The sequence below is a fragment of the Hippocampus zosterae genome, chromosome 9, assembly GCF_025434085.1.
Source record: "Hippocampus zosterae strain Florida chromosome 9, ASM2543408v3, whole genome shotgun sequence".
In the NCBI taxonomy this organism is placed as follows: domain Eukaryota; kingdom Metazoa; phylum Chordata; class Actinopteri; order Syngnathiformes; family Syngnathidae; genus Hippocampus; species Hippocampus zosterae.
The window spans coordinates 19,606,285-19,632,514 of NC_067459.1; the positions used below are offsets into that span (position 1 = coordinate 19,606,285).

Below are 26,230 nucleotides of genomic sequence, written 5' to 3' on the forward strand. Positions count from 1 at the left end.
TGTAAGATTTTTAATGTAATAATCAGGCATACGCATCGGGCGTGTTTTTTAGCACTTTATTTCACACATAAAATATATTACTTTTTTTCCAGACGAACGTTATGAAAATTACATTTGTGCTGGTTATACTGTTTGTAAAAAAACAAGTGAGAAACATAATAATAATAAAAACATCAAACTTGAAATATATTTTTACAATTGATGTCTTTGGTTTGGTTATGTTTATTGTCTGTTACCAAGGATCTTGGTTGGTTTGTGAAAATAGAAACAAATCAAAGAAGTCAAGACCAAATATGTGGTCATTCTGAGGCATGGAGAAAGTGAGCTCACGTCTCTGTTGAAAATGACCTTACCAGTGTGACATGTTTCCCCAAATGTGAAATATTCCAGCTTTAAGGCATGATTTCGTTATTTCCTGTCACAAAAAAGTTAATATCGATATTCTGTCTTTGAGTTGGTTGATTCATTTATGGCTGTGTTACTTGAGCTTGTTTTTTGTTATGCCTTTGTGTATTAGCTCAGTGCATTCCATATCCTTTCATCTTAAATACAATTAGATGTCGGTGTTTCTTTCGTGAAGCAGAGGAAAATACTGCCTGTCACAAGTACTCTGTAACTGCTGGGATAAATTTATCCGTCTCAAATGGGAACTTTCCCTCACTTTCGGTTTGATTTTTCAACAAAAACCTCTTAATCTGAAAACTTATATGTATTACTTATACAAAGCCCACTCGCCACGTGCTTAAACATTCTGCATGTAATTCTGCACATCGGTGAAGTCGAAACCGACATTTGATTAAATTTGAAATCTCGTGCACCCTGTTACCTGATAACATAAGATGTCCACTCTAGAAACCGCTGTCCCTGAAGGGGTTAAAATGCAAATGCGAAAAAAAAGATTATTTTTATGCTCACGTTTTAACATCAAATGATTTGCAACAGAAAAAAAAAATCATTCCTTTTCTATCCAGCAAACTAATTGACACATAGTGGAACATACATCCACGGTTGATCAACAATCAATTCCACACAATCCGAAGAATTACAGATCCTCTTTGGTAATCCAATGTCAAAATGCCTGCTGCAAAAACAAATCAACAATCAAAACAACAAAGTCAGTGGTGGCATAAGTCTTCTGCACTGTACATAGACTTCATGTTTCATCTGCGTAGCTGCGGGCCCAGCATAACCTTATTGATAAAGTTGACAATGGCCACAGCAGGTTGCTCTGGATCCAGCTCTGCGAAAAGGTGGCACACGTTCTCTGTGGCGCTGCCCGTTCGCCTGGCCACAAAACCAAACATCCTGGCGCAAAAATGAAAGAAACGGTCAGAAACTCCAAAGAGGAGCCATTTTTTTTTTCAGCATGAGCAACATTATGCAATCCAGGTTAATTGCCGTGCAAAGTTGGCAGTATGACTTGCGATAACAGGAACTCAAGCACTTACTTGCTGGACGTGCTATCACTGTTAGTCCATCTGAAGCACGGCACACAAATAGAAAGAGAAGACAATTGCAGGAATACATAAATCGGGAGCTCAGACTGATGATCGAGACTCAAGACTTGCAAATAATTTAATTACACACACACATCAAAAAAGTGGTAAGCACTGATGTTTCTGACTTAATTAGTGACAACTGCCGAAAGGTTTGGAAGCGCACACACATCCACACACTAGTTTTTAAAAAATTTTTATTCTTTCTTATTCCTAGGGCGTTAGGTCTCACCTCTGGTCTTGGGGGTCAAGACTACTGAAAGTCACACTGCTGATGGGGTAGTGTCTCCGGAAAAATAACCTGAAAAACACAACCGGCATCAGAAAATGTAGTCCAGTTTGAAATGTGTTGTCATCAACGTACAACATATTGTAATGATGTAACCGAGATACCGTCTTTTGCTGTCCGTTAAGGTGATGCCCTGAGAGGAAACTTTAAAATGGACCACTGTTGCAGCAGGACGTGGACTCAGAGCCAGTGTACTTTTGCTTGCTTTGGAAACCGCCTCCGGCCCCGTTAATGATTCCGTGTCCACGGAGTTCAGGTAAAGAACGTTGCAGGCTTTGGAGAGAGCACAGTCAAGGATTCAAGGCGGTGTGCAACATCGTGAGACTGTATTGCCCTTTTCAGGTCAAAAGTAAGAACTGCTAAAATATCCTGCCGCGCAACTTTCCAAAAGCATCCGTCCATTTTTTATCCTTGTCCACTGCGCACCTCAAAGTAAAACACACGCGAGAATCCCCTTCCCAAATTTTGACTGCTCTTTTTTATGCTAGACTGAACGAAACAGTTTTTTCTTGATGGAAGTGTCACTTTAGGTCAGCAAAAATACTTCAACATAGTGTTACCTGCTCCCTGTTTGAGGAGGTCAGCCGCTGTGCTTGTGTTTGTTACACTCCGGAGCTCCTGAAGATCCCCAACCAGATCTAAAACATTGTATACTCGTGTTACATCGCATCATCTCATAAATGATTTTTTTTTCATTTTACACGGGAAAATAGTGGACAGTAGAAGCTCCAAAGTCCAACCAAAAAACCCCAAAGTGGTACAATGCGTTGGACCAAAACTTCACAACTGCGCCGGTGATAGCAATGATGAAAAAGGTCACGATAACCACAGAACTGGACATGGATGTTATTCAACATAATAAAGCAATTTATGGTGAAAGTGTGAGCAATGTATTCACTTAACAATTCCTTCAATTCACTTTACAAAAGAAAGAACATCAACATTAGAAGAACTTGTTTGTCAACGAGTGGAGGTGATTGTCTTGAGCTTTGAAGGTTCCACTGAGTATGACGTGAACTATGTACTGTATATATCACCTCTTTCGGGGATGCGAAGGGCACACGGCAAAGAGATGGGTGTGATTGAATGTTGGTACACCAGGGCTGATAAACTCCCTAAAGCAGGATTAAGTTAAAAAAAAAAAAAAAAGAAGAAAATTGTTTACAGGTCAAAAACATGACAATCAATACTGAATAGCACACAAAATGGAGATCATATAGAGAAAGTGAACTGACCAAAATACGCTTCATTCTGACAGCCCTTGATTTTGACACCCCGCGGTCCTGTCTCAATGAGGAAATGTCGCACAAGCTGTTCCACGGCATCTGCTGTGAGATGATGAATTGTGTGCGGGAGGCGAGTATGAAACTGTCTTTTGTCTACAGACTACAGAACAAGAACAACAAACCCCCCCAAAAATGTGACTATACCTTTTGTACCAGTGACGTTGGCATTAGGAGGGGGTGTGGCCACTTTGAGGGCCAGGCCGTAGGCACCTTGGAACGAATTACTGTCTCTAATGAGGAAAGTTCCTGGTTCCTTGTCCTTTAACACCGCTATGGCTGTGCAGGAGAATAAACAAAGCAACGAGGTGTACACCAAAACATACACCGCGTCGGTGTATGTTTCGGTGTATATTCCTTAGGGTCGAACTCACCTTGGTCTCTGGAGATGCCTGGTTTGTACCAGTACTTTGAGCTATCTTGGACAAACTTTGCGTTGACCCTGATGTCCTCCCTGCTGCCGCTGAACTGCGCGTAGCCCTGCCGCTGCTCTGTCATAGTTGCGGGCAAAGTCACATTGTGCGTCGGCGAAGGCACCGGAGAGCCTCGTAAATGTGAAACGTGGCCGTTTAAGGATCCCGGCGTTGATGAGAGTCGTTTCTTTTCTGGGAGTGGTGGCTGAGAGGCCGGGATTGTGATCGCAGTGTAGCCAGTGTAAGGGACATGGGGGACGTTTAGCAAAGGGTAGTAATAGTGTGCGAGCGGGAAAGTCGGCGTGTGGTAACCATCCGGCACAGGTGACGGTGGCTTGCTGTCAGTTGAGCCGGCTCTCTCAGGCGTTAGGCGATGCTCTGGTGGATTTGTAGTGGACGGGGAGCTGTGACCCGGGGGCTCTGTTGGAGAATTTTGCAAAGAGTTGCTGGAAGGGCTCGGGCTTGCCACTTGTGTTGTGCCGCTGCCGGACGGGTCGTCACCAGGCGCATTTGAGGTATTGATTTGGTCATCTACCGGGGTGATGATGATCGTGGCATTATGAGAGTGACCAGCAGCCTCGTCATTTTCTTTGACGTCGACTTCCTGGAGTTTCTTTCCATCAGATGTACGACTCTGAGAAAGTTCACTTGAAGGCGGTCTGATGTTGGAACTTTGGGATTGTTCCGTCTCTGATATTGTAGGCGTTTCAATGCCATTTGTGTTGATTTCCAGCGCTATTGAGGCTTCTTGACTTAAGCTGCAAGTATGAAAAAAGGTCAAACTGCTGCATCCAGTGGGAATGGCTTCGATGGTTATCGCATCGTAAATCCTGCCAGACATCCTTCAAATGTCAATAATAAACTCGAGGTGCGATGAAAGTGAGTTGCTATTGCTAACAGGGCAGAACATGTTTTTCTTAGCTGGAAAAGTTTCTGATCACCAACAAGTTTGGGCAGAATTGTGAAAAGAGAGGCAAAACATTAAACGACTTCCAGAGTATAAATTGTGCTCTGTTGTCGGAAAAGTCACAATTATATATGAAGGAAAGCAGTTTATTTCTAAATTTAGTTCTGAAAATCTAATGATGTATACAAAAATGACTGCCGTAACATGAACATGAACCTCAATTTGCCAAGAAAATATGCATCCGTTTTTCAATGAGTGAAATATGTTAAATGGTAAATTCATTCATTCATTCATTCATTCATCTTCCGAACCGCTTGATCCTCACTAGGGTCGCGGGGGGTGCTGGAGCCTATCCCAGCTGTCTCCGGGCAGTAGGCAGGGGACACCCTGAATCGGTTGCCAGCCAATCACAAGGCACACAGAGACAACCATCCACGCTCACAGTCACACCTAGGGCCAATTTAGAGTGTTCAATCAGCCTGCCACGCGTGTTTTTGGAATGTGGGAGGAAACCGGAGCACCCGGAGAAAACCCACGCAGACCCGGGGAGAACATGCAAACTCCACACAGGGAGGCCGGAGCTAGAATCGAACCCGGTACCTCTGCACTGTGAAGCCGACGTGCTAACCACGGGCCTACTGGGCCGCCTTAAATGGTAAATGTGTTGGTTTTTTTTTTTTTTTGCTTTCAAAGTACCCAAAGCGTTTTAACCCCCCACCTCCCTTATTCACTACGCCTACTAATGGCGAAGCTTCAGAAGCAACTGAGGTTTCAGTGTCAGGGCCTCAGGATTAAACCCCTCAACCTACAGTTTGGGAGATCATTACTGACCCACACGAGGCATGCTGCCCCCAGCATTTTAATCTGAACAGAGGCGACCGTCTAAAACTGCCGCGCAGGGCAATCGATGCCGATTTTCAACCATCCATTTCGCCAAAGGTGTACCTACCTGTCTTCTGTGTGGGTGGGGCTGCCGCCGCCAATGACTGTATAGTCATGATCAGAGTCCAGAGTCTGAGCGCTTGATCTGTCAGGTCGACCCTCCGAACCCTGCGATATGTCAACCTCTGCGCTAGGTATGGCCTTTTCTACGTTAAAAAAGTAAGAAACCAAAAGAATCAGACAAAGGTAGGATGCAAGATATATTATTCTTACTTCGTCCTATTCCTCTTTACCTTTGATATGCTCCTGCTGCTGATCCTTGGCTCCCGCAGGGGTTTCTAGAAGTCTTCCTCCCCCAAGCGAGGGGCTACTGGCTGGCAAAGGAGAAGCTGACCCAGAGAGGTTACCCGAAGCATAACCCCGACTCCCGTGGCTGTCAACGGGAGACGACTGATAAGGAGAGCAGGGGCAAGATTGACGTGGAGGCGGAGGCGTGTGGTATCCGCTGCTGGCTCCATCCCGAATGTCCATCAGAGGCTGCGGGCTGGGATGACTCTGCTGTGGTCCAAGGATAAACCTTTGCTGCTCTGCGCCCTGCTTGAAAGCGGCAGAGTGACAGATGTGATAAGGAGGGACGGCCGATTTACATTGCCAGAAGTCAGCTTCCCACTGGTTTTTGTTTTCCCACAACGCTTCTCGAGTTTGTTGTAATCCCGCTGCTTGGTCTGGATGCATGGAATGGAGGACTCTGACTGAGGCTGCCTGGTGCTCCCGCCTGCCGGAGCACTCCCGGCAAGAACAGCCAGGGAACTGATTTGGCGGAGCAAAGAACATCTCTCGGTACGGGCTTGTAAGTAGGGACTGGTGGGAAAGGTGAGAGCTCGGGGCTTGGCTGGCATAATGGAAGACTTGGCACTCGTCATTGTAGTGTCGGCTCGAAGCCGGAAGCGTGTGGCCGTGTGAACGTGGATATTCTGAAGCGGAATAAGGGAAGCAGGGTCTGTGGAGACAAGGTACGGATGGAGGTGGCTGTTCCCAGGCTAACTCTGGCAAAGGATGGACACTATGGCGATGACAGAGTTCCATATGAGTCAAATGAGGCGGAGGGGACGCAGACTTGGATGGTAAGGCTGGCAGAGTTTGACTTTTGGCATGTTTTCTGAGACCGTCGTAACATCCAGCGCAGTGACCATCAGCCGGGCAGGGCTCTTGCTCCCATTGCCGCCCCACGCCTCCACACGTGGTACCCGCTCGACCGCAACACTCTCGCGCTAATCCTCCGGGATTTGACAATTTTGCATCGTCTAAAATCTCGGTCTCTCTGTTTTTTTCTTTCCACCGTACGCTCTCCCTTGTCTCGGTGTGTCCTTTATCCGTCAGACTTTCAATCGTCTCGTTTCCGGGATGAGCGGTGAAGGATGAGCGGTTCTCGACGTGATCAGAGGGGACACAGCTGGAAGTGCCGGTGAGAATCTGCGACTGTTTGGCCATCTGCGTCGTCACCGTTGGGCTGCTGGCGAGGCACCCGTTGGGTGGGGAAGTTGGGCCCGGTCCTCGTCGTTTTCTCACCTGTGCGTACAGACTACCATCCAAAGGGCCCCTTGTATGAGAAATATCTGGTGGAAACAGGAAGTTAGGATTTATGAGCCACCGGAATGACTGAATTAAGGCTTAAACTGTGCTACACTTTACGCTAGTAACTAGCAATGTCTAGGTGGCGGCCATTTTGGCAGGGAGCGATGTTCCCCTCAAACGCACTACCCCATCCCTAATTCATTATCAACATATCGATTTCATTTGGGCGGAGTGGCATCCCAGCGCCATCTATTGACCAGCTGCCGCCGCCGCGTACTAGCTCAGTACTACAAACTGACTATCGAAGCTTGGTGATGCCATGGAACCACAACGTATCCAATGTTTCTCAGTGAGATGCAAACGAGTCCAATGAACACCACGGGGATTAAACTATCTTACTCTCTGGGCTGTCTTGATGGTGCAGGTTCAAATTCTCGTAAGAGTCCCAACTGACCACTGGATCTGACGCGTTGTAGTTCACTTTGATGGAGGGTTCTGTCTTCTGGTTTTCTTGAAAGCGTACATGAAATTGTACTGAGTACAAGACAAAATACATCAATGATGTTCAAGATTTCGGAAAGTGGAAATATTCACTGTTTATTTTTTCCGGCCTGGTAGAAAAGATGAACTCCACTGCAGCATCGCGAGGGAACCTGTCATCTATAAAAAAAGATGTGCATATTAAACAGTGTCTAAAATATCACTCTGTCTACAGAAATGATAAAAGCACTCACAGAAATTATGTGAACTGTTTCTAAAATAGCACAGGCCTCAATCTAAATGACTGAAAAGTTCACGGGGAAACAACATTTCAAAGGTATTGCACTTTCACTGAAAAGTGACATCATTCCGACATTGTGAAACAGGCATCACGCTGTAGCGCATTGCTTGTAAGTCATTTTCACTCCTTTTTTTTCTCTTTTCCAACGCGGCCATTGATCCCATTTAGCGTCAATGGTATACTACATTATGGGGACGCCATTATTCTACCTGTGCAGGCTACGTCAAGATCCTTCTTCCCAAACCACAGCTGGGCACCATGAATGGTGCACGTGTGGAACTGGATCCTGAATACCACCTCTCTCTCTGCTGCCTGGCTCCGTCGATGATAGCACTTGACCTGAGAGGAAGAAAAGTACTTTACGAAAAAGTTCATACATGAAATCGTTTCAAGCTATTTGCACGACATCGTCAAAATCGATTGGACAACCAGACCGTTACAGATGCAGTTTCTCACCATGATGTCCCCCTTCAATAATAACGCCGGCTCCATCGTCACACACAGCTTCCGGGACCTAGAGGTCTGCGGGTTGCTGGAAAGACCCCCAAAGTGCAAATCAGAGCTTGATTTCAACCATACAAGAGAGCAGTCAAAACACAAGTCTGCTGAGTACATAAAATCTAAACAAGGCGAATTTGAACATAAGCAGTGGGGCAGCCACCATCTAAACATAGACGGTGGCCAGTAAAGGGAACTTCTGTCTGGTGTAAAGTAAATAGAGAACATAATGGAACAACTAGATTAGTGACTACTCACTAGACACAGGAGGTGTAGATCAGCTGTAGTGATTGGTAGATCTTTACAAATGGAAAGTAACCTGCAAAAAAAATAAATCAAAAAGCTTTGTTTTGCATCAACTATTCATAAAGTTGAACACCAAGGTAATTTTGAACAACTTAACATAAAACTGACCTCCTCCCGTCTGAAAATTTGGCAGTGATGGAATATGAATCTGATGGAGGAACAAGGGACTGCTATTCATTTTAATGGCACCTGACAGCAGGCCACCAAAGCAGTAGATGTACCTGAAGATGGCAGGTGAGGATCAGTCGATGATGGAAACAGAAGAACAATGAAGACATTCTCTATTCAGTCGGATTTGTGTATACTTTCAGACTGGTTCATCGGCACAATCGAAAAGATTTTAGTGTGTGCAAGACTTCTTTCAAGATGTAATTACAATACAATACAATACAATACATGCTGATTTATATAGCGCTTTCACAACAGCGGCAGCTGTAACAAAGCGCTTTACAAAACAGTTAACATAAAGTAAAATAATAAACACAACACATAACATAAAACACGGACAGTCGTGCAGTCCTAACCACTTTTCCGTCACACGCTTTGTTGTTAATTGACCAAGTCTACCACGAGGTCGCGCTGCTGTTCACCAATCGTGCTTGTCGTCACTTGTGAATTCAACCGTCAAGTGTACCTAATGTTGTGGCTTGTAAGTCAACACAAACGTATTCGGGCACAACACTTGTGCTAGTGTGTGTGTGTTTATGCGTGTGTGTGACCTGTTCTGAGAGGGCTGAAGGGAAGAAGAAACTTTGTCCTCGCAAAACTTCCGCATGGCCAGCGTGGTGAGCGCCTGTTCCGCTCTGCGGACACACGGCCACAATTTAACATAGAAATGTGAATGACACTGCTATGAATGGAACGACATAGTTAGAATTCATGATGCCGATTATTCGTCAAAAGATACTGCTGAAATTCTATAAAGTCTTAATTATAAGAAGCTGTTCAAGGATAATTATGACTTAAAAAATATGTTGCTGAAAGGACATATACCGGTCTATGTATAGCAGTGTCTGTATACAAACAAAAATATATATTTTCATGTGGTATTTCCCCTTTTTAACAAATGTTTCCGTTTTATGAACAGAATTATGAGAGGCACGTTCCATAGGGACGGAAACTTCATTTCTTAATAATTGAACAAATGAATTACCCTGCCGATATCTTGCTGTAGTGCATGTAAGCCGCCACAATGACACCTGTCTTCCCTTTGTTTCCCTGCCAGGGCAAATGACAATATCAATCTGAGAAGGTCTGAAGTGATTCACAGTGTACCACGTTCAGGTTGCCCAGACCTTACAGTGGAGAACCGCTACATTATTGGGATCAGCACTCAGCCACGTCTCCATGGCCTTACACACGGTACAGATCCTGTCCAAAGGTGGAGCGTGGAGATCAGGCCAACCGAAGTCCTGCACCTGCAGCGCAACAAGAAGTGGGCATTAAATATTACGCGGCTTTGGAATGACGTCAACTTTCAAATTGTACCTTTGGGATGAGTCTTGTGATGTCATGTCTCTTTTCTGACAAATTCAAAAGCTAGAGGGAAAACACAGTGGCTTAGATATTCATATTTCAAACAGTGTCAAATGTTTTGGAACAAGGTGGACATTATTCTGTTTGTGCTGATCAACCGCATAACTTTCTTTGTCAAGGTTATTGCAGATGTTTTGGGTGTTATTATATGATGCAGGTGATCTATATGAGTTACCGGCATGAGGTGTAAATGCATCAGTTAAACAAGCGTGGGTATTTAAATGTTTTTTTTTGTGACCAACCAGAAACTTGTCCTGATGCTTGGATTTAAGCATTGTCGCCATTCCCTGCAGCTCGGCGCAGTATCGCTGTTCCTCAAGCTCTGGCATGAAGAAGACCGAGATGATCCTCTCCGTGATATAAGTGAGGTCAATGTCGTAGTGGCGCTCCATCACCTGCTCCATGACTTGCTCCTCACTTTTACTTCGAGACATTGAATCCATTTAAAACGGAAATGCTGCGTGTTTCTTTCAGGAAAAAAAAAAGAGGATGCTTTGCATGCATCATCGATGGCTACGATACCTCGGCATGGAGCTTCTTTTCTTCAGTGATGTAGATTTCATGGAATCTTGCTGAAAACCATACAGAAATGTGTCTTGGTGAGGGTTATACAAACATCTCAATACGAATGCATGGCCAAGCGTACCTGCTCTGGCGTTGAGGCACAGATGGTAGACACCTGGAAGAATATGCATGAGGTTAGCAATGGTGAAAAAAAAAAAACATTCACATTTGCAAATAAACATGTCTGAAAGAATGAAGAAACGCTGAGTTGCGTGACTGACCTTGCCTCTAAATACTCATCATAACGCACTTCACATTAAATTACTGTAATCTCACCGTATGGCATTCTGCGCTCGCAATCACATTATCTCAACCAAGAAAGAACCCACGTTCTTAAGCATCCCCCGCAATGAGCCACAGGAAAAAAAAAACAACAACACATTTTTCAAACAGGCTTTTGACTTTTGACCTCCACTGGAAACCTTGCTAGGCAACACCTTGTCAACTTTTCACCTTTGAACCCTTCAACCACAATGAGTGGCATCCAAGTGGCCCTTTCAGACGTTGGGCTGGCCAATCGCTGACAGCAACAAGTTAACAAGTCTCATGCCTGTACAAGTGAATGCTTCCTCTGACAAGAAATATTGCACACAGTTATTGTCAAGCTGAGGATATTGTTTAGTGTACATCACAACAATTCGGGCAAGTAGCTGCCTATGGCATTGAGTGAAATTAGATTTTCCAGAATGGAGGCCTTCAATCCTTAATGACTCAAATGTCTTCAAATGCTACCAGCACAACAACATCCATCCATTTACCGAACCGCTTGATCCTCACTAGGGTCGCGGGGGGTTCTGGAGCCTATCCCAGCCGTCTTCGGGCAGTAGGCGGGGGACACCCTGAATCAGTTGCCAGACAATTGCAGGGCACACAGAGACGAACAACCATCCACGCCGACACTCACACCGAGGGACAATTTAGAGCGCCCAATCAGCCTGCCATGCATGTTTTTGGAATGTGGGAGAAAACCAGAGCACCCGGAGAAAACCCACGCAGGCCCGGGGAGAACATGCAAACTCCACACAGGGAGGCCGGAGCTGGAATCGAACCCGGTACCTCTGCACTGTGAAGCCGACGTGCTAACCACTGGACTACCGGTCCGCCCGCACAACAACATTACCATATGTTTTTTCCTAAATCAGACAGCAATTACCGGTACATTTACCATTGAGTATAAACATTATTGCTGGAAAATCTACAAAGCAGTATCACAGATTGCTTCACACTCACATTAGGTGAACGGCAAGTTGTTGATCATAGCGATGCTAAAAATATTGTAACTTTTTATCTGGTTCCAGTTAAAGATAGTCTTGTTTCAATGGACCCTCATTCGAAATCCTCACTGTTGACGAGGAAACCATGAGATGCTATAGTTCATTTCACATTTTACAAAACAACGCAGTCCCCATCTGGTATTTTTTTTCACACTTCACCACAGCTCCCGATTAAGTCTTTCTTTCAAAGCACATACACACGCAGATGGGAAATATGGGGCATAAGAGGGCATGTAAACGTGACCGTCGGGGCAGAACACCTCTCCTTTGATCGGTTTAATAACGGTGGTTAAGAGGTTGGAGGGCGCTGGGCTTCAGGAAGCAACAGTAGGAGACAACATCCACGTGCATCAAAAACACATGCACGTTGGAGGGTCTTGACATATAAAGACAACAGAGAGAGACACTCGAGTCAACAGGAAACAATTTGCAACAGGATGTCAACGCTGGTCAAGAGAAGTTGAGCCATGCACATGCATGTGTATTTGGTAGCAAGCTGCAGGCTCTTGGTGAACGCGTGTGGAGTGTGTGCAGGAGCCACCGGCAGGGGTGGGGGTGGGGGGTGTTACGGCATCTGGTTCGGCTTGTCTTGTTCATCAGTGTGCTTTACGGCGGCGCCAATGACAGCATGCCACCACAGCCTCGGGGACTGACGGGGTGCCCACCGGTCGGACTGGTGAAAGCTGACATCAGACAGGGGGGGAGAAGTGACTTAAGCCTTCTCATTTGAAAATGGAACGGCAAAAATAACCAGAGCTTATTCGACATTACACCATCTCTCAGTACGTCCGCTAAAGGTGAACAATAAGAAGGGCAGTCTCATCATTTAGGAGAGGCTGAAAGTATGAGGCAGTTGCAATTCTTTTTGAAGTCTGCCTTGACACCACACAAAGCCTCGCCCACAGGACAGGATGAGCACAAGTATCTGGGCTTTCCCGTCATTAACGACACGGGACAAGAGAGGACACCGTGAAGAGCATCACGAGCAGAAGTGAGTCCAAAACTTGTACAAAAGGTGAACGATGCAAGCTAAAACGGACTCTGCGTTGGGGAGCAAATCGAGAAGCGGGCAGACGGTGAGCGAGTGATGTGGATCTGATGGGGTAGACATGTCAACAGCTGAAAATGCCTTTTGAGCAGAGCACAAAGATGCCAGACAGCTATTTTCATCAAGCTGCTTAATATAGATCACGAGTCCCTCTGGAACGCTTAAAGTTTCCTTTCGCATTTGATCATTTAAAACAGGAATGTCCAAAGACCGGCCCGCGGTCGAATTTCATCCGGCCCTCGGCCCCCGTCATAAAATCAGTGCCGTCTGGCCCGCAGGTTAGGCGCAATGGAACACGTGTTGCATTGACTGAGGTCTCGTAGACTGGTGAGTGATGTTTCATAGAGTACTGCTTCCCTCTAGTGGCTAAATGAGTAATAGCATTCACTAAATGAGTAATAGCATTTAGACACTAGAGGGCATCACTCACGAGTTAACAAGACATCACTCCGTGTTTATATTGACTGATATGTCATATTTCAAATGATCCTTGCAGTTGTGGATATGTGTATTGCTTGTTCATTTCCCTGTTGTTCGATTCAAAGGTTTTGTGACTATTGAAAAGTCATGGTGATACATTTTATGTTTCAAATCAATCAATTTGCACTCAGGAGACTTCTGTTTAAGAAAAAGTCAAGTGAATAAGCAGTTGCATGTGATATACCTGTTTCAAATGAACCAAAAGAAATTCTTAAGATTGTTGAAATTAAAATAAAAATGGAAATGTGAAACAGATTGGCTTACTAAAATTTGTTGAACAATATTGTTGTTCAATGTAAAGAATGTCAGCCAAGGTCGGCCCCCCGACATTTTACCACATAAAATCTGGCCCCCTTGGCAAAAAGTTTGGACACCCCTGATTTAAAATGTCCAAACCGCACCACTCCCGCCAAAATCATACATACAAACATGCATGTTGCCTGAAGACCAGCCACAACATCATGACCACGTCATGATCCTGTTCTTGCATGTCTCCAGCAGGTGGCAGTGGAGTGCGTTTCCTCCAGCGTGCACATGTGCTGCCAATTTGATGATCAAGTTGAACCAAGTATTTGCGGACTGCCAAGATCCCATGTCTCTGTCGGATTATTGACCTTGTTGCTGCTATTGCTCAAGTGTTCTTGTCTAGATCTCTCGATCTCGTCATTTGTCGCTTTTGCGCTCTAGCCTCTTGCTTGGTAAGTATTTGGAGTTTTTAGTCTTTCTTCTCAATCATGTTTTTGTGAATTGGACTTGAGTCATTTTGTTTATATTTCAGAGTTTCTTTTCCCTTGCCTTTGCAAGCGGTTTTTAATTCATGTATTGTTTTCCTGCTTCTTTTCACCAGCAATTGCGTTTTGTATTTAATAAATATTCTTGCACTGACTTTTGTTTGCGTCAACCTTTGTGGGATCCGATCGCCATTCAGTTCGTCCCAGAACTGTCAGACCACTTGCCCACCCAATGATATTGTTTTGTGGTATCAAAATAGCAGAAAAATACAATGGTAACCGTGCTCAGTTTTGATTACCGTAATCCTATTAGAGAGGCATCCATTTAACATCATGTTTATTACTGCGCTTGTCGTTTGCAGTGATGAACAACTCTTACTGCATCATAACAACAGTTGTCTCATATTTTTGTTTCCTCATTTACAGTAGTTACACACAAGGAAGTGAAAAAACTTACGAATACACGACTGCAAACTACAGCGACGATAACAAAAACATTGTTTAGCTTATACCTCCCTGATGGAACTCTTTTATTGGACAGCGTTATATCGTACAAGTGCTTTGTCGGTGGCAATTGATTAAAAAAAAACAAAAACAAACAAACTGTGAAGTCCATCTGGAATTATTAATCCTGCCAGCATGGTGACAACTTCAATATTAAACAAAACCAAACAGCACGGTTATTGCTCCGTGATGGATATGAGGAAATGAAAGAGATGCAAACAGGAGGTGCATGCAGCCACGTGTGTCCCTTGTCACTTTAGATAAGGCCAAGAAAAGCGTGCTGAATTAAACCAAGCCGAGTATTATCATAGTTTGCCCGGTCGCAACTATAATATATATAGTAATAAATATATTATTGGGGCTATAATAAATATAGTCCCAAATATTTGCTTTGGGAGGCAATGTGTCAACATGTTAATCTGGTAACACAGATGCTCATCAGCCAAATCCATTGCTGACCTAGTGAGGATACCTCATCTCTACATGCTCCTCAGTGATCTGCTTTATTACCTGTGGAGAGATGGTAAGCCAACGGCGGTTCATCGATAAAAGCAATACAAGTGTCCAAACTAGTCCCTCCAAACAAAGACAATAATACACCAAAGGTGTTTACAAGATCTGGACATCGTCCTGTCACCATCCTCACAACCATACAATTGCAGAACAGCTGTTGTGCAGGGGCAGATTTTGGAACCATGTGTACATCACTATGCAACATTAGCATCCATCATATTGTTGATGGTAGAACAGCTGATTAACATTGCAGGGAGGGGTGGGGGGAGATTTGTCTCTGCTTGGTGCCCTTGGGTCAGATATGATGCATGCAAATAAGGTAAGGTTTACATGGTTTTAAGCTCCAATATTAATTTAAATCATATTCATCCATCTTTGATACAATTTCTCCTGTTCAGTGTCTCCCGGAGCTGTCCCAGTTGATTTCCGGCAAAAAACTAAGTACACTTTGGAAGGGCCGCCGGTCAATTGCAAGGCACACGTGTATAATAATAAACAACCATTCACATTCACAGTGGCTCCGAGTGGGAACGGAACCCACGAGAGTGAAATGCTACCATCGTACAATCACTTAACGCTAATATAAAAAATTCAAACGTGCATATTTATCTTTTTTTGTAGGTCACACCGCGTGGCTATTTTTAAAAGGCAGTATACAGTATTTGCACCAGAAGAAATCCTATTTTGGAGCAAAGTAAAAACACTCCATCCATTGTCGGAAGACTTTACCATCACGGAATTACATGCTGCATGAACAGAACAAGTTGACCACTCACAACAAGAGACACCACACGGTAGATTTATGGACAAAATAGACGTTAGAAACTAAACGGAGTGTCCGTGCCGAGTGCAATTTTTTTTTTTACCTCTCAACAAGCAGCTTCAGTCCTTGCCTCCCTCTCTGAGCAGTCCAGTCTGCGCATTGGCATACACAGCCTCCCTCCGTCCCTCTCTCGGTCAAACACACAAACCCATTGCTCAGTCTCTCCCGCTCTGTCTCATATGACAACACGCATGCACCCTCGTCCACAGTGCCAGCAGCACTCACCACATAGCTTTTTTTTTTTTCCTTTTCACCCTCCCGGCCTGTTTATGGCGCAGGCCACACACACCCACATGGTAAAACATGCCTCCCTTGTGGAAGGACTTGCTCTTGCTTTTGCACTCATCACACACATCAATGCACCACATGCACACAGTGGGCAGAGTGAGTATGCCCAATGACCTCAGGATTAAAATGTCTGCAAGAGACAGAGGACAAAATTCACAAGTATAGCTTGAATTAAAAAAAAAGAAAAAGAAAAAAAGGGAGGATGAGATAAAATCCCAATTCCGGACCAAAAAACGCACACACAACACTGACTGGCAAATTTAAGTTCCCAGAAAGCCATAACACACACACAGGCACGCACACGCACACACACGCATGCACGCACACACACACACACACACACACACACACGGCCCCGCCAGCTGCCTCTCACCTATTTGTGTCCTCTACACCAATCACTCCATGGCATGCATCCATGGCACTCTTGTTATTTTCTATATTTACCCTCGTCTTCCATCCACATTGATCATGGTCCTTGGTGACCACTGAACGTCCAGCAGCCACCCATTGCACTTGTATTTATCCATCTCCGTGGTAACCGAGTATGACATAAAAAAAGAAGGAAAAGAAAAACACAATAATCCTCTTTTAGGGGCAGGCTGCTAAGGCACAACAGCTGGTAGTGTCCAGTGGCGCACTATTAGGTCATTTTGTGTGAGATTTGAAATCCCGTAGGGATTGGAGGTGACCAGTGTTCCGCACAAGGGTCATGTGGTTAATGTGCCCGTTGTGTGGCAGTTTGGGAAAGCCAACTTCAGCTAGAGTCCCATTTTCTGTGATCTAGGACTCAGGTTTTTCCAAGTTATTCCTGACGAAACACATCCAAACATACCTATGAAGGCAACCCTTCCTGCCCCCACATTTTTCCATACAGTGTACTGGTATGTTTGTATTGCCTGCTCAATCATGAGTATTATTTATTTCATTCATTCATTCATCTTCCTAACCGCTTGATCCTCACTTGGGTCGCGGGGGGTGCTGGAGCCTATCCCAGCTGTCTCCGGGCAGTAGGCGGGGGACACCCTGAATCGGTTGCCAGCCAATCGCAGGGCACACAGAGACGAACAACCATTCGCACTCACACTCACACCTAGGGAAAATTTAGAGTGTTCACTCAGCCTGCCATGCATATTTTTGGAATGTGGGAATGTTTTTGACATTGTATCGTCAAAAAAAAAAAAAAATCAACAATTTTTTGTACACTTGGGAACTGACCAATCATATCAATTTTGCCATGCATATTTTTGGAATGTGGGAGGAAACCGGAGCACCCGGAGAAAACCCACGCAGGCCCGGGGAGAACATGCAATCTCCACACAGGGAGGCCGGAGCTGGAATCGAACCCGGTACCTCTGCACTGTGAAGCCGACGTGCTAACCACTGGGCTACCGGGCCGCCTTATTTATTTCATGCACCATAAAATTCTGTCCATAGAGACCATCTGTATATAAGAAGCATTATTTTTTTTCATGCATAAACCGCTTTAAAAGCTGCATGTATTACACGTAACGCGCTGGCCCATCTCACGGTAGCTGTTGTGTGACACAAGTAGACATCATTGAGAATATCCAGAGGACAGTCGGCAAACTAAATTGTGATAATATAGGCCTGTGAGTGTTGATGGATATTAACTTTGTCTGATGCTGGGTAAATCCTAGTATCTTCAAAACCATCACTTTTTTAGGAAACCAAAAATATGGCTTGTTTGACATTGTATCGTCAAAAAAAAAATCAACAATTTTTTGTACACTTGGGAACTGACCAATCATATCAATTTGTTAAATAATATGAACATGACCATATTTGGGCATTGGTGGCTTCTGTTCGACAGTGTTTCTGCTGTGCTTCTGATAAATTACGGTTAAAAAGCACACACTTTCAAACTTTTATCTACTTTATTTTTATGTTTTGTTCATGTTAGGGGTCGTTATGTCTGTTGTTCATCATAATGTGCATGTGTGCATGCACGGTCTATCGCAGAAGTTTGGTTGGCTTGAAAGTAGATCTTTGATCAAAAAAGGTTGAGGACCCCTGGTTCAAAACATAAGTGTCAAAATCTGATCCCTCCTCCAAATCAACAAGCTCTGATCATCCCGTGGCTTTTAGTTCAACTTACGGTATGTTTCACATTTTTCTATATGCTGTCATAATATATTAGCGGTAGACAAGTAACAGGTCCACATTTAATACACGTTGTGCAGCAACTGAGACGTAACCGCTGTAGGTTATACCACAATGAATTACTCATACCGACCTGGCCGGCTGCTGTTCGGGAGGGGGGGCTTTTCCAAAGCACACATCTAGGTCAGCGAACACGCCTCGTCCACGTCCGTGCTACAACCAGCCAAGATTGTTCTTACTGTGGCTTCACATGCTTTGTGAACTGTCACCATACACTCCACAAACAAGTAGAGCTGAGAGATGCGTACGTGCTGAGGATTTCAGCTCACCCTTGCAGAAAGCAGCAGAACTTTCTGTTGTCTGCTGGCACACGTCATATACACGTCCCGTGGCGAAGTGCTTCTCAGTGAAGGCATTGCCCACTGCTTTGTATCGCTGCAAAACAAACCGGGAGGTTTTGTCACCCGTTTTCTTCCACCTTTCCACACGCCACAACTAAAACCCTGCTCGTGGAACTTTCTCTTCACCTTGATCACAACCTTCCCAAGTGTTCTTTTCAACTGCACAGCTGTAGAAACACACAGCGTAACTTGTGTGGACTGCTTTTTGGCGCCCTTGCATAAGGGTGTCACCTGCAGCTTCACCATACCCAAGGCCCGCCACACACTGATCCACCTGACTGAAAGTAACCGAACTGGCAAAAAAACCCAACAAGTTGGCGATTGACTTTCGCACATGTAAGACCACTCGCCAGCATGGAAACCCCCCGTTACACCCGGCGTTATCGATAAACAGTGTTTAAAGCCGCCACATGTACGGTGTTACATTTTGTATTTAGCCACAAACAACATTTGTCAAGGAAGAAGCGGTTTGCTCTTGGCCACTATAGCTATAATAACACAAAGAAAGGAATAAAATCAAAGAGTGGATATTTTAGAGGCCGTTGGCGCCGTTCATTTCCTGTACTCTCCAAAGGTTCACGTTTTCATCCACTGGTCCACATATGATAGGTAAAAGGGGAGTGACCAATTTTTTAGGGAATAATTTTTCTGGCACTTTAGGTAAAACGGTCATTATGATCTGACAGTATAATACGGTAAATATGATCTGAGGAAAAAGCACAATCTAAAATAAAATAAAACAAATACCATAAGTGTTATAATAGCACTCCGTAACAAATAAGGTGAGTCTCTGGAATAAAAAGATACCGTAACATGTCAGCGTGAGTCCATAGAAGATTACCTGCTGTGAGTGTGCCCGCGAGTGCGTGACGAATGACTGACCGCCTCATAAATCACACATACTGCCTCTGATTTTCCCTCAGGCGCGGTGGTTTCTTACAAATTTAGAGGCGTAAGATGGGTCAAAATGGCTTTTATTAATATCATAATTAAAGCTTGGAATATTTTGGGCAAACTTGAAAACTCCCAACACACACACACACAGTGCTACGGAGTCCAGATTTGCAAATACTGTACAGTACAGCATGACTCCATCCTCCCTCCAAAAATGCCTTCCAGTATGAATCATATTAAATAAACACGTTTTTTTTCTTTTAAAGGGGGGAACGGGGAGCATTCTGGGTGCCCAATGCGTGTGTGAGTCCTTCAGATGAGTGGCTGCAAAACACCCTACCTGTACACACTTCTGTTCCTGTAAAACAAATCCGTGAATTTCCTTAGCCTTGAAAAAACATTTCCTGCACGGCTTGAATATTTTTTTCCTGCCTTTTTCCAACGCCTGGATTACAGGCAGAGTATTTAACCCCTAACTCCAATACACAAGCACCTTTTGATTATTCCAACACTGCACAGTTTCACGGACACCCGCTTGAATTCTGAGCTCATTCACTGTGATGCATTATAAAAGAGCACTTTCTCCTATGTGTTGTGAATGGACTATAAATCCTTTATGAATAGATATGTATAATGCATGAAATAGCATCTTTTAACTTGAGCTGTTTTTTTTATATTTTTGGTTACATAATGTAGAGTGAACATTGTGCCACCCCCAATAATGTTCATGTGTTTTTAATTAATTCGTAGTTATTCTATTGGTCTTAAGTGGCATGTTTACAGAGGGACGATTATTAACTCATTCAGTACCAGCCAAGTCTGAAAAGACATTTAAAAACGTCTTTGGGAGTGAATTACTTAAAGAATGCCATTAGTTGTAGATGGTAAACATATCCACAATAGTTCTTAGTTCAGTTCTTTCTAGCAGCACGATTTATAAAAACCTGTTCTTGGTTGTTTGATGAATAGTGCTCAGGTTTGTATGATAAACATGCACCGCGGTTCTTGTTAGTTTACTTGAACAGCGGACAATTTCCTGCCTGAAATCAACACCAACAACTAAGAGCCACTTTTCAATTTGATTGTCCCCAAGAACCCCATCTGCTTTGTGCAATATCCATCACAAGGTGGCCATGGTTAAAATACACCGTAGGCAGATTAGACCTGAACCTCATGATCGCAATCAACGGTATTCTTTTTGATGATATGCTCTGTCATCGAGCTGCCAATTGCCAATAGTCAAGGGCACCATCTACTGGTCAAATTATCGCAGTGCAGCTCATCCGACAAAAATCGAATATTGATGGGCAGGCTCCAAGAAACGAAAGAAAAGGCGCACAGCACTGTGCCTAAAAGTCATAATTAAAGCTCTTGCTAATGGAGATGACTAATTTCTCTTCACGCAGCTCTAATACACCCACAAAAGCATGGGGAGATCACGCAAACTCCACACTGATTTTGAACACAAAACCTCTCAAGTCTTAAATCAGACTTGCTCACCACTCGTCGACTGTGCTGACGTTTTAAAAGCCATTAAGTGGGAAATAAATGTGTCCACAATAGACTTATATAAGATTGAATGACTCGCGGTAACATTAAGAACAACTGAATGCTGGAAATAGTAACGATGTATCTCGAAAGCCCTGTACCAAAATAGAGCTACTATGACAAGCCATCACTTTTGAGATGAAAAAGGTTTAAGGGTAACATTCTAGCTGTATCCCCCATTTTGGTGAGGTCGTTTTCAACCATTTTATTTTGTTTGTGTAACATTGAAACGAAGCTTGAGGGACGTCGAGTCTCCAGGGGAATCCCATGACTGTCAGCAGCAGTGACGTGGTAAAGGCCCCCACCCATTTGGAGTTTTACAGCCAAAGTCTGTGTCACTCTCCAAGCATGTAGGACCACTGCACACGTCCACTCTACTTGTCTTTTACTACACAGTTGTGAATGATGTGAATGCTTGCTCGAATAGCAGGCTAGCTAGTTCAAGCTATGTTGCGCTGTGACTAACTGAAATGTGTGAGATGTGGGTGTCCTTAACAATACACATCAAGGAGTTTGATTAATGTACATGATTTGAAATTTGGTAGTTATGAGAAAAATCTTCCAGTCGTAGTAGTTGTTCCTATTTGTAGAACCCCTGGAAAAGAATAGTAAAATGACCGCTTCGAAAAACGTCCTGTTTTTTTAAAATTTACTTTTGGGCCTTTTTTAAAAACGTTTTTACTCATGCCATGGTGACAAAATGCTTTGAAAACAATTAAGAGGGTGCTAACATGTTTCATGTGCAGGTATCCGGGAAATGGAAATTCACGACCTTGATCAAATACATCCATTCATCCACATTCTAGATAGCATGGGTCCCCAACTCCTACCCTTGTAACCCGTCATTCATTTTGATACCAACAAACATTCTCACCGTCACCGAGTGGGAACCCAGAGTATGCTGCTTGCATGAAAGTCATGAGAGTACTCGAACCACGACAGTCACCAATGCAGAAGGTCACATTAACGTGGCGACTCATAAATATGAGGAGTGGAGCATGACGTCTCTGATCCACTGGTTAAAGGACGCTTTGATTCTCTCCTCTTTCATCTCAAACCGCTTCAAACAACAAAGCGTGTGACGGAAAAGTGGTTAGGACTGCACGACTGTCCGTGGTTTATGTTATGTGTTGTGTTTATTATTTTACTTTATGTTAACTGTTTTGTAAAGCGCTTTGTTACAGCTGCCGCTGTTGTGAAAGCGCTATATAAATCAGCATGTATTGTATTGTATTGTATTGTATTATGAGCTCAGTCTTACAATATTTAACTACATTCTGTGATAATATAATCCATACAGAAATAAAATGTGCGTCAAATTCTTTACAAAACTTGGAATACTACGCAACAATTTTTTTAGAGCTTTTAATGTTCAATTTTAGAATGAAGTGTCATTTTAAAGCATAATGATGGCCAACAATGTTTGAAAATGAAATATAAGACTTCAAGACTTCTGAGGAAACCCAGTGCATGGGAAATTGCTCAAAAAGTCTACTTATCTAAGAATTATAACAAAGTCTCTTCAAGAGGGCCTTCACACAAGTGCTTCGCCCCTAAAAATACACCGCTGCACCACACGTACACACACACTCTTGAAAATGAATACTGTACTTGAGTACCGTGACACACCCACTCCATGCTAAATGCATCGGCCTGTTTGGGTTTCCTTTCGTGACACCTTACTAGTGATGACATACATGGAGTCCCTCACACACACATGAACACATACACACACACACACACAAACATACAGTCCAGAAGGGACGGGAGCAGGTGGCACACCAGGAGTATGCTACAGTTCAAGCAGAGTATTTATAACAACGCGAGTAAGGGCAGTCACCTCTCAAGAGCCACAAAAATTCTGAAAATAGGTGCGGGAATATGTTTGTTTGTGTTCACATGCGAGACAGAGTGAAACACAGAGGGAAGGAAACTGGACAGTACAATTGTATGAAATTAAAGAGTGCCGAGTCCACCCATTCTACAGAGACCATGTTATCATCATTTGGCAGACTCAAAGACTCACACGTGCAAGGAAATTCACACAGGCTCCTACGCACACAAAAGCAGGCTTTAAGGAATATGACGCTACATGTGATCTTGGAAATGTTTTATTTTTTGGGGGGGGTTGAAATCCAGATGCCCATTGTAGATCGGACTCATGTAACCTAACACGTGCGTAAAAGATAGTGTGAGGCTCTCTTGGTTATTCATGATAATAGCATGGCACTTTATTTGGGGATTTATGATTTCTTTTAAAATAAAATGTAATGGGGGCGGCCCGGTAGTCCAGTGGTTAGCTCGTCGGCTTCACAGTGCAGAGGTACCGGGTTCGATTCCAGCTCCGGCCTCCCTGTGTGGAGTTTGCATGTTCTCCCCGGGCCTGCGTGGGTTTTCTCCGGGTGCTCCGGTTTCCTCCCACATTCCAAAAACATGGGTGGCAGGCTGATTGAACACTCTAAATTGTCCCTAGGTGTGAGTGTGAGTGCGAATGGTTGTTCGTTTCTGTGTGCCCTGCGATTGGCTGGCAACCGATTCGGGGTGTCCCCCGCCTACTGCCCGAAGACAGCTGGGATAGGCTCCAGCACCCCCCGCGACCCTAGTGAGGATCAAGCGGCTCGGAAGATGAATGAATGAATGAATGAATGAATGAATGAATGAATGAATAAAATGTAATGGTGATGTTCCAGCGCGCCACAGTGATACAGTGCTATGTTATGTTAAAACACACACATTCGGGTGTGTGACCTCCTCCCGCAACAACCGACAGACACTTTGTATGACAGGCTTCATAAAACTTCACCAGAAGCTTCCATTCACAGCAATGTGTATGTGTGTGCGTGTGCATGTGCGTGTGTGTCATTCCAAAGTAAAGCGAGCAGACAGAGAGACGACGTGTCAAACCCTGCATAGTAACCTACACCACCACTTCCTTTCAACCCTTAACCCCGCAGGACATGATTAACGGCCATCACCGGACAGCTCATTTCATCAGTCACGATGTTCACTACATGGACAAACGTTTTGAGACATCACGCAATTTCATTTCCAATGAATTAACTGATCAGCCCTTCTGCAGCTAATAAAGCTTGTGAATGTGGGATTTATTTTTTATTTTTTATTTTTTTTTAAATCTGTGATTTTGGTTCACAATTTGTCGTAGATCATCTCAAAAGCATTGGCTGGGATTCTTCCACACGCCTTTATGAAGTCATACAATTGGCATTCTGAAGATGCTCATAGATGTCAAGGTCTGATAAATTAAAGGAGAAGAAGTTGAAGTACTCCTAAATTGATGGTCGATAACTAAAATGCTGACAGGTTCATCAAATGTATTTGCAGGAACTATTATTGCAAAAGTATTGCTATGACTAATTAGAGTTTGAAGTTCGGTCCAGTTTTTAACACATGGAGTTGACTTATTAGAGCTTGTAACAAAACACGTGCATCTTAAATCCCATATTTCCTCATTGGACTGACGGGAAATGCCACCAATACATTACAGCCTGGCCCACACGAAAATTTGTTTCTTTTTGTTTGTTTAAAGATTTTTTTAAATAACAAAATGACATGAATAAATAGAGTACAAAATTTCTACATTTGTCTTTTTTTTGTACTAATTCAATGGACTTTGTGCTGCTCCTTCTGGTGTGTGCACCTTGGGAAACTGGGGACAGTATAATACAAACATAAGAAGAGTCATTTTTCGCAAGGGATGTAAAATATATACCCGTCGTCTGTCTACATATGTTGCACCACTATTTGTGTTCAAATATCAATAGCTTAAAGAGTTATAACAGCTCGACGCCGATATTATTCATTAGTCAATGGCCTTTTGCTTTGCTGCTGAGCATCAAAACGTGTGATTCTCTTAGTTTAATGTTTAGTTTGAGAGTGAGCTTCAACTGGGAGTGGCATTCAACAGCTTGACGACTCCTTCGTGAAGACCGGCTCACTATCTGCCAAACAGCTGCTTGTGAGGTGACGTGAACTGAAATCACTGCCACCAAGTATTTCAGTCAAAGCAAAATAATAAAAACAACTTCAAGAAAAAAAAAATCATCCAAGTTAAGATTTGTAAACCCCGCAATAGTGTAAGACTGCCTGCCACATTTCCAATTTGTGGAACATCACTTGTTTTTTAATCCGAGACTAGGCAAGGAGTTTTTCAGGTTATAAAACGAGTCATTAACATGCCATGCAGCACAGTTGTTCCCCCCACTCACCTCAGCGAGTTGCAGGATCTCAGGGAGTACCTCAGGGTCAGTCTTTAGAGCTGTGTCTTCGGGGTCATCTTGGTGGTCCTTAATCCTCCTGGTGGCCAGGCTGTGAATGCACCCCATGATTGCAGCCTTTGGTGGCCCTTCTCCTCTGAAGTTTTGTTGCCAGCCAAGAGAACCCCTCAAAGCTTGACATCCAAAGTCCGCTTGCCCAACATGATCCGGCCTCCTGCTGACTCCCGCTCCTCTGGCAGGTGACTTCTTCTCACTTCTCTTCTTACAACTTCTCCTGCAACCCTCCAATTTTCCTCACACACTTCCCAGTCCTCTTACACTTCGGCTTTCCTCACTCTCAAAGCATGCGGGTGCATACTCAGCACCTCCCGCCTCCCATTCCACTTGCCAGCACCTTCCTCTGCCTCTGAAGACCCTCAAATGCGACACTCCCTTGCCGAACTCACCACAGACCCTCCTGTCATCCGCCCTCTCTTTCCATCGGGCTCCTTTTGCTGTCTCTGCATGGGGGGGGAGAAGGAGGCAGCTGTTTATGGTCCTTCCTCTTCGCCGGTTGGCTTCACTTCAAGCCCCTCTCACTCTCTTGCAGAAGGAGCCGCTTGCATGCAGCCTGACCCATCCAGACTCTTTCTAGTCTGCACACCACCGCAGGATCGAGCCTTCTTTGGGCTCCTTTTCTTCACCGAGACGTGTGTTTGACTTCATTTTAGGACGCGGCTGTAGATCTGCATTTAAAAAAAAAAAACCTTGGTGTGGATAAAATATTTTTTTAAATGTTATTTTTTGGTCATCTATATGTGAATTGTTTTTCAACAGTGCGACTCGTGAGCCATATACGGT

The 26,230-nt window shown here is 43.9% G+C and overlaps 1 protein-coding gene and 1 long non-coding RNA gene across 8 annotated transcripts; one reads left to right on the plus strand and one right to left on the minus strand.

Moving 5' to 3' along the window:
- Positions 1-41: 41 nt before the first annotated feature.
- Positions 42-26,115, minus strand: LOC127607543 (tensin-2-like). Of its 7 annotated transcripts, none has more exons than XM_052075946.1 (25): positions 25,382-26,115; positions 10,613-10,645; positions 10,489-10,538; positions 10,209-10,383; positions 9,919-9,969; positions 9,726-9,848; positions 9,584-9,648; positions 9,150-9,233; positions 8,539-8,651; positions 8,383-8,443; positions 8,083-8,158; positions 7,836-7,965; positions 7,440-7,505; positions 7,245-7,355; positions 5,564-6,886; positions 5,338-5,476; positions 3,443-4,239; positions 3,216-3,347; positions 3,021-3,113; positions 2,823-2,900; positions 2,346-2,423; positions 1,890-2,058; positions 1,729-1,797; positions 1,449-1,478; positions 42-1,305 (listed from the first exon to the last, which is right to left on the minus strand). In XM_052075946.1, exons 1-25 carry the CDS (start codon positions 25,496-25,498, stop codon positions 1,161-1,163), a joined length of 4,308 nt encoding a protein of 1,435 aa, XP_051931906.1. In that variant the 5' UTR covers positions 25,499-26,115; the 3' UTR covers positions 42-1,160. The 7 variants fall into 7 exon arrangements, with proteins under 7 accessions (XP_051931906.1, XP_051931905.1, XP_051931911.1 ...); XM_052075945.1 differs by having other exon boundaries at positions 10,209-10,389; XM_052075951.1 differs by lacking the exon at positions 25,382-26,115 and adding an exon at positions 15,947-16,484.
- Positions 10,938-14,885, plus strand: LOC127607562 (uncharacterized). Its single transcript, XR_007964099.1, has 3 exons — positions 10,938-12,795; positions 13,831-14,068; positions 14,490-14,885. It is a non-coding gene; the product is annotated as an uncharacterized LOC127607562 (long non-coding RNA).
- Positions 26,116-26,230: the final 115 nt, after the last annotated feature.

Excerpts from the sequence above, each read along its gene's own strand:
- LOC127607543 (XM_052075945.1), bottom strand. The coding sequence starts at position 25,498 with ATGGGGTGCATTCACAGCCTGGCCACCAGGAGGATTAAGGACCACCAA. Across the intron at positions 7,966-8,082 it reads TATTGAAGGGGGACATCATG|GTCAAGTGCTATCATCGACG; the intron begins GTGAGAAACTGC and ends TCTTCCTCTCAG. Across the intron at positions 1,798-1,889 it reads TTAACGGACAGCAAAAGACG|GTTATTTTTCCGGAGACACT; the intron begins GTATCTCGGTTA and ends TGTGTTTTTCAG.